This window comes from Buceros rhinoceros, unplaced genomic scaffold (genome assembly GCF_000710305.1).
Source record: "Buceros rhinoceros silvestris isolate BGI_N320 unplaced genomic scaffold, ASM71030v1 scaffold7752, whole genome shotgun sequence".
Lineage (NCBI taxonomy): Eukaryota > Metazoa > Chordata > Aves > Bucerotiformes > Bucerotidae > Buceros > Buceros rhinoceros.
The window spans coordinates 15,873-24,404 of NW_010400707.1; the positions used below are offsets into that span (position 1 = coordinate 15,873).

Here is an 8,532-nt window from a genome sequence, read left to right on the forward strand (position 1 = left end):
CCTGAACTTGTTCTTGCTTACCTTCATGGAGCTTTCTTCTTTCCTCTGCAGTTTGTCAAGGGACAAATAACAAGCTGACCCAGCTGGGACATGTGGAAGACCATTTCACCAGTCTGCAGAGGATGTACAACAACTGTGAGGTGGTACTCAGCAACCTGGAGATTACATACGTGGAGCACAATCGGGACCTCTCTTTCCTGAAGGTTAGTGTACTTGGCCAGTGGTGCCTTCCCTGCTAAAGGAATCTTCCTGCATTTTTTACACGCAAAGGATCAGCTACGTATAAAATTCTGTGGTGATCCAAAACCAGCTCGCTCATGTCAGAGAAATTGCAGATCACAGTCTTGGCATACCTGTCGGCTGCAGGATATGTCAACCCTACTATACTAAACCAGGTGCTTTGAGAAATAGCTTTTCAAGTACCTGCAACCCATGCTGGCTGCCGTGCAGATGGGTTTCTTCTTATTTAAAAATATGATTATATATGTACCCATTGCCTCATCCCTCTGAGGTTCACCACTAGCAGAGGCAGGGTGAGGGTTATGGTTCTGCTCCCCTGCCGCCAGACTGCCACCAGCAGCAGCAGCATCACAATTTAGGTTATATTTTTTTAAAGAAGGAGATTTACATGCATTGGTTTTGGCATGCCTGGTTATCAGGTTAGGAGGTTTTCAAAGAAAGAGGCAGGAGAAGAAGTTGGTTTTGTGACATAAGTGTCTATCTGGTATCAAGAGCTCTTTGGTTTGAATAAACAGGTCAGTCCTCTGGATTTACAGGAGTAACTTCTTTGTGTGAGCTTTCCTCCTCAGGCAACAAAGAAAGGAGAAAAAAGTGTTTAATTATAGTAACAAGCAAGAACATCAGAAAAGAGATGTTTCAGACATAGGGGTTACAAATGAGATGGTACAGCCTTTTTTCTTTCCCAAGATAACCTGACTATGGAGCTTAGTGTCCCAAGCAACATAAGAGGTCTCCCGAAATTCACTGGTGGTCTTTGTAGAACAGAAAATACATTAAGTGGTAGTCTGAGGACTTTTACTCTATGATGATTTTTGTAAGAGATAGAAATACACACATTTCACTGTACATCAGGAATTAATCTAAATCCAGGGATAGTGCTTCAGTTGTCTTGTTGTCCTGTAACTAGAGCTTAAGAGAGAGAAGGTTACCTGCTCTTGTCCTCTGCTGAGCATTGGCGGATCCACTAGAGAAGGGACACAGAAAAGAGAGTATAAAAGCCTCAATCTGATGGCACCTCTGTGCTGCCAGTGGTTGGAGGCTGGGCAGGTATTCAGGGGAAGCATCACACTTGCTTGCCGTATCACACATGCTTGCCCTGTTCTCCTGCGTCCCCTAAGCAGACCCACTTGCCCTTGTTTGTGGGCAGAACAGGGTTAAGCTGCACCTTTGGAATAACCCCCAGTAGCTGCTCTAAGGGTCAGTTTGTACCTGCTTAGACAGCAAAATTTTCCACGTAGCCCCTTCTTGTTCTTGGATTTTTTTTTTTAAATGAGATTAAGTGGTTTGTTGTTCCTTAAAATAGAAAGATGGTGGATTAGAGGAATTGGAGGAGGAAAGGAACTCTGTCAAGAGTAGAAGAATGCTGTGGATTAAGCACCTTGTTTCTTCTGTGCTCTTTCAGACGATACAGGAGGTTGCAGGCTACGTGCTCATCGCGCTTAACATGGTGGATGTTATTCCCCTAGAAAACCTCCAGATCATCCGAGGCAACGTGCTGTACGACAACTCTTATGCCCTGGCAGTTTTGTCCAATTACCACATGAATAAAACCCAGGGACTCCGAGAGCTGCCAATGAAACGGCTGTCAGGTGAGATGAGGGCAAGAGGTGGAGGCAACTGTAAAGCAAACTTCAACTGTTAAGTTACTGGTATCCTCTCAATGTCATATGCCATCAAGTCCTGCTTTAAAAACAAGGATTTGAGCCAAGCTTCCTCAAAAGATGAAGAAAGTTCACAATTTCCCATTGCAGAAAGACCCAGAAAATCCAAAGCATCAACAGTGTGGTGAGATTTATTTGTGTCCTACAAAATGGCAAAGAAGTACCCACTTGTTATTTTGCATTATTTTATTCCAGTGCATACACGTCAGTTTTTCCTGTTACATTCCAGTGGGAGCTGGGGTATGTGAATTAGGGTCTTACACGGTCTCTGTGCACACCAGCAGTGACATATCTGCTGAGTGCAGTGGCCCCTGGAGGTGGCACCAGGCAGAAAGCCACGTGTAGTGGCATCTTAGCGACATCCAACAGCAGCTGACCCTCCAGAGCCCGTCAGTCTGATCCTGGTGTTAGTAGCACCATCAGGAGTGCTGGCACCATGCAGATTGTCCCTTTCTGTCAGCATAGTGTGACTAAGGCAAAGAAGCATGTGGATTTTTTCCCTTTCTTTAGATCAGAGACAGACGACTCAGGCGCTTTGCCTCACTTACCGATTTTCTTCTTTCTGTGGCAGAGATTCTCAACGGAGGTGTTAAAATCAGCAACAACCCCAAACTGTGCAACATGGACACTGTTCTCTGGAATGACATCATTGACACAAGCAAGAAGCCTCTGACAGTGCTTGAATTTGCAAGCAACCTGTCTTCTTGTGAGTATTAACTTACCAAAAATGCTGTGCACTCCCCCATTTCAGAGAGAACGAACATCCCGTCTTTCGTGTGGTGGGTTTCAGGTCCACCAATTCCTGCATGCAGGGCCACCAAGCTCTGTTCCAAGGGAAAGCCTTTCCTTTCTTCACCACTGCCCTAAGATGTAATTTTTCATAGGAGTTAGGTCCTTAACTCAGACTTCAGCGAATTTCTTGAGAAAGCTCCTCTTGGTTTCAGACAGTACCCTACATATGTGTTTCTTCAAAGACAGCTCAGAATAACGTGCACTTGTTTGCTTTCCAGCAATTTGCTGTTTACGATATAAGGCTCTGGTCCGGAAAACCCGTATGGGTACCTTCCTGAAGTTACTTTGGGACTTGAAGCCTTTTTAGCGCTAAGGCCCCAGTTGAGTGCTGTAAAACTCTGGTGTTTTGGGCTGCATGGATTATACTTGCAAAATTAATGATAAACAGGCAGATAAATCTGATGCTTTACATCAGCAGGGAGATGAGTGTGTATTTAAAAGTTTGTGTAGCATAAGCTTTGAGTGGGCTCAACCTAATCCTCCAGCCTTATGAGTCCCTTGTAAAATCCCCAGTCATTTCATGGAGAGTTTATTTTAATTTCTGAGCATTTCATTTCTGGCACTGTAAATTGGCGGAAAAACATATTTTCTTTATCTTCCTTCCAGTTGCGTAACTGCCTGAGAGCTAATAGCCAGCCTCTGTGTTGACGTATTTTTTCTGCAGAGCCCTAGTGTAATCAAGGGATTGTGACAGATAAAAGTCAGCACAGGAGTTTGTCTCTAAACGCCACAGAAATGTTAACCTTTAACTTTTCAACTTCAGAAACAAAAATCCCAAAGTTCTTTGGTCCCACACCAAATCAATCAACTCTTGGACAAGTATTGGCATTTGTTCAACTATTTGATGGGGGAGGCAGAGAAAATCACGTTAGCAGGAAGAATCACTCTTGTAGGAAATGCCTCTTAAATGTAGTGAATTCCAGATTAATCTGCTTAGACAGCCATTATGGTTTTAATAATGATCCCATAATCTAAAATAAGTTGTTTCTCCGGGACTTTGCTTGTCATTAAAAGAAAGAAAAAGAATTGAAAGAGCAAGGAGAGAGGGATGGGAAGGAGCCCGGCACTGAACCTTCAAGGTCAGGCAGGGTGTCCATCCATCCCGCCGCCTCTCCACCGATTGTCCGTCTGCCGTGTAGCCCTGCGCCTGTGCTGAAGGAGTATTTTTGGCAGAGAGTGGGAGGGGGGCACGAAGCAGACAAGTCAGATTACTTTGCGGTCGGAGTAGCTGGCAGTTGCCTGCGAATCCTGTTGGGTTTGTTTTCTTTTTAGAACTGCGTTGTTCACAAACATCGATTTACATGTGGGCTGTAGCGAGCAGCTGGCACATGCCCAGCCACAAGCCGGCAGTGGCTTGCTGTTACATGCAAACTCCAGCAGAAGGGCCAGCCAGGCAGTAGCTGAGATTCCTGTTCCTGGGCAAAATATGCCTCTTTTTTAAGCTAGACTGGCTGGGTATTGCGCACACTTGCTCAGAGACGTGGAGAACAGCACGTAGGAAACCAGAGGTGAACAAAGGATGAAGATGTGAGGCCCATCTCTCAAAATTTTTGAGCGCTGATATATAGGTGCTTCCTCCTGTGATACATTGAGAAGGAAAGCTCAAGTCTATTTTCTCTGACTCACATGATGTTATTGTTGTCCGTGTATAGTATATAATACTCCTCTCTCATGTTTTAGGTCCCAAATGTCATCCAAACTGCACAGAAGACCACTGCTGGGGCCCTGGCGAACAGAACTGCCAGACATGTAAGATTAATTTAAAAATACCTTGTGTGCTCTGACATCATAAATTTCTGTCTACCAAAACACTAATCTATCAAGCACAAATTAGTGACACCACTGGTTTCACATTTGTCCTTCTCTGCATCCCTCTGCGCGGGGGCTCCTTGAAGCACACCACACCGTGGATGGAAGTGGCCTGCTTCCCGCTCTGCAGAAGTGCAGTCGCAGGGAGGACAGTTGTGCCCGCTTCCCCTGAGTAGCTCCATTTCTGGAGGAGAAACCTTGAGGTGGTTTGACTCAGGTCTGGGTATCCCTGCAGATGTGCTGTTCCTCCAGAGGCAGAAGACTGCAGCTGTCTCTCATGTTAAAAGCTTCTTTCTGTCACCCACAATTTTTTCCCATCTGCACTTGAGAACCTTCACTCTTTATTGTACCATATAAGAGAGAATGCAACAGCTGCGTGATGAATAGTTTGCCTTCCTGCAGAGCCATTCTGCAGGCCAGTTAACGATGCTTTGATTAATTTGTACTATTAGGAGCAACAACATAACCTGATTTCTGCTGATTTTAATTCCTTTTTTTGGAATCCCTGTGGGTTTCTTTTGTAAACACATGACGTCACCTTCACAAGGGTAATCACACTACATTCTGTACTCAGAGGACCGTTGGAAGGCTCTCAGAAAATGCATAGCTGTTTTTTAATTTGTAGGTGGAGATATTTGGCATTGGGACGATGTTCCATTTGGCTGCCTGTGCTTTGCTGTAAAATTTTGCGTGTAGGATGCTTGCGTGACACTAAGAGAAAAACAGAAACATCCATTCAGAAGTTCTTGAGATTTTTTCAAGGCTTTGTTTTTCCTAAAGTAAAAGTTGAGGAGGAAGACCATCTCAATTTATTTCACTACTTCCACGCATCACTTCATTATTTCCTTTTTCTGTAATAAGCGGGGAAATGTTTCTGATTCTTTGTTTTGTGTAGAGTTCAGAGGAAAGGCTGCTGATCTAGGCATAATGCAGATGAAAGCAACATCCTAGCTTTGGTTTCCAATTGCAAACAATCACCTAAACCTAAGTTTCTTGCTTGCAAGTATCAGGCCAAATCCATACGGCTTTTAGAGCTTAAGGAAAAAGGAACGTAGAGCTTTCCTCTCTTCATTTACTATAAGCTTTGGGGTTTTTTAGTCAGTTTTGCAGTTTGGCTCTCAAGGTGGACAGTGGCTGCAACACACAAAGCCCTTACCAGGTCGGTCTGCACAGATGAGGCGGCACAGCTGTCCCAGGGGCTTGCGAAACCTCAGGTCTCAGCCTTGCAAGCGTCCAGCGTTTACAATCTCTTTGCTGGCTTCAGGATGATGACCAGGAGTACGTAAAACGAAATCATTTGCAGGCTCTGGCTCTCCTCTACAGGCACTTGAGAATCTGGCCAACTGAAAATGTATCCCACGTTTCCATATGTGGGAAAGTTGAGGGTGATGCCTATCTTTCTCCTTCAACGAACGTGGGATAGTCTGTGTGAAATATAAACGTTTGCCTTGATACGTGTTTCCAGGAGGAAGCTGTAGTCAATAGCTATCAAAGTGATGAGCTGTTTTACTCCCCTGCTGATGCTTATGAAAAAAATATCAAAATGCTGTTCGTGTAGAACAATGTGCCTTTTATTCCCGTTTCTAGTTGAGCAGAGGAGTTGCTGTCAGGGAAGCTAATGCACATTGTGGAAATAATCTGTTTCCTTGAAAATATAATATCTTGCTTACAGGCCTACAAGAAAAATGAAATAATACAGTTTAGATACAAAAGCACGTGATGGGAAAAGATAGGAAATACGATTTTTAAAAAATCACCTTTATGTACCCTGCAGCGCGCTACGTTTTTCAAAATTTTCTGTTAATGACCAGCCATCCCTTTTGGACTTACAGGAGTTCCTGATGATATCGAAACTCATTTGTGCCAACTGTGAAGTTGTGCACAGCCAAAATGCGCAGGGTGCCCTAATGCAGTGGATTAGCCATCAGGTATCTCTGCCAGAGTCTGTGGACCAGTAATTTTTTTGTACGGAACAAACAACCTCGTTTTCGGTTGCTGGTGCAAACACATGCTAGCCATTAATTTCTGGCGCTTTTTAATTGTTCTGATTATCATTTTCTCTGCTTTGATACTCAGATGGAGACAATTTCCCCATTCTCAACAAAACGTTGCAGGCAGTTTTTGCTTCCCTGCAAAAAGCTGAATCAAGGCCAGTTCTTCCTCCGAGTTCTTGCACTGGTGCAAACCCCTTGGGAGTTGAGTAATGAAAATAAAATTTGGCCACGGAGTTGAAGCCTAAAGAAAAATAATAGAATGTGCCTATGGAATCAGTTTGCTGAGTGTGTCTCCTTCTCTCTGAAAAATTCAGAAACATTTTTAGTGCATGGAAGGGATCCTGACGCCACATCAACAATGTACGGTTTCCCATTATAGTGCAGAGTATGGACAATTCTCCTGTGGTGGTGTTTTTCCCACAGCTAGCACCAACAATAGCAGATTTTCTCAGCAAAATGGAACCAGATCCTTCTCTAATGCCCAACTGTAAATGCAATGGCTCCATGGAGTTTTTCTTGGTTTAGGTATTGATGCCACAGGGACCTGGAAGCTCTTTCTTAAGCAGGACGTGGTTTGCTGGCTGGGACCAGAGTGCTTAGGACCTCACAAGAGCCAAGATAATTAAAGGCTGCACACAAGCCCTTCTCACCACCATCCACACCAGTTCTCACCCTACCTGAGCTTTGGCTTTATATGAGGACAGAATATACACCCCGCAGGGAAAACCTAGCACAGATACTGCACCAGACCTTTTCTCCATATTTCTCAATCTCATTGCAGCAAGTACAGCTTAAACATTCTTCATTCATGATATTTTTCCTTTTTTCTTGTGTCTTCTAGTGACAAAAGTCATCTGTGCCCAGCAGTGCTCTGGCCGGTGCAGGGGAAAGGTGCCCAGTGACTGCTGCCACAACCAGTGTGCCGCGGGGTGTACGGGGCCTCGGGAGAGCGACTGCCTGGTAATGATGCTGCCCTACCACCACAATCGTTTAAATCCCTGGCACGACGAGGCAGGCTTTCAGCTGCATGTCCTCTAGCCTTCTTCCATCCAAGAAGGCCTCTGAGAGGTGCAGACCTGAAGGGTGCTCCAGGCTTCCCTGCACAGGTGGTTGGTGGTCGGGAAGGGGACATGAATTCACAGCACCCTTAGCTGGGCCTTACTGACTCTGCAGGTGGAACTTCCTAACACATGCCAAAACAGCATTTGTGCCTTCGAGAGCCCGCTGAGCTTAAAGTCATTGCAGGGCAGCTAAGTGTTCGCTGTGACGTGGCTTCCCCATGTACGCAGGTCCACGGTGCAGAGGTTTTCCATGCCAGCTCAGTTTTGCCTTGTGCTCCTTAGCACAAGTCAGTAAAAATCTTTGTTTGCTAAAGCAAGAACTTTAGTAAAGGGAATATGATATGATGGATCTTCACTCTTTTTTTGCATTTCATTGAATTTCAGACATGAAATCAAGGTTTCCTTCTGTGGTTTCCACTTGGCACAAAAGCACTGTCTTGAGTGTGGCAGTGGAGGGAGAAGGAGCAAATGGAGCTGCATTAGGGAAAAACACATCCCATTGCTTTTCTACAAGAGTTTCAGGGGTTTGGTGCACACTGTAGTTTTAACTCTTCCCCAGGATGGCACTACACTTCATTCTGGCTGAAGTGACACCTCAGTAATTGCCAGAGAAACCACCTGTCTGGGTAGTTTTGTTGTCATTGTCTGTTTCCCTGGTCCCCTTAGAAATTGCGTGGATATGATGTGCTTACTGACTCATAGAGAAGACAGTTACTCTCTCCCACCTGGAAAACCAGGGAAGAAAAAAGAGAAAAGAGCATGATTATTAATTCAATACAAAATTAGATTGGAAGAACCAACTTGTCCTTCATAAATTCCTGCTAAATTGTTCATTATGTGCAGTCAAATATAATGGCTTCAATTTAATATTTAGCCAGAGAAGCCAGTAATCAGCAAGAAAGGACTTGATTTTGATTTAGGTTATTAAAAAGTGGCCAGGAAAAATACCGTTTGTCTTGTTCTGGTTACTGCTTG

General features: G+C 44.4%; 1 protein-coding gene across 1 annotated transcript in view; it reads left to right on the forward strand.

Moving 5' to 3' along the window:
• The first annotated feature begins 55 nt into the window (after positions 1 to 55).
• EGFR (epidermal growth factor receptor) overlaps positions 56 to 8,532 on the forward strand; it is a 43,062-nt gene continuing 34,585 nt past the window's right edge. The window contains exons 1-5 of the mRNA XM_010131984.1: positions 56 to 203; positions 1,643 to 1,829; positions 2,473 to 2,607; positions 4,374 to 4,442; positions 7,338 to 7,456. Of these exons, the coding sequence (XP_010130286.1) occupies positions 123 to 203; positions 1,643 to 1,829; positions 2,473 to 2,607; positions 4,374 to 4,442; positions 7,338 to 7,456 (591 nt within the window). The 5' untranslated portion in view covers positions 56 to 122. The remainder of the gene's footprint in view (positions 204 to 1,642; positions 1,830 to 2,472; positions 2,608 to 4,373; positions 4,443 to 7,337; positions 7,457 to 8,532) is intronic.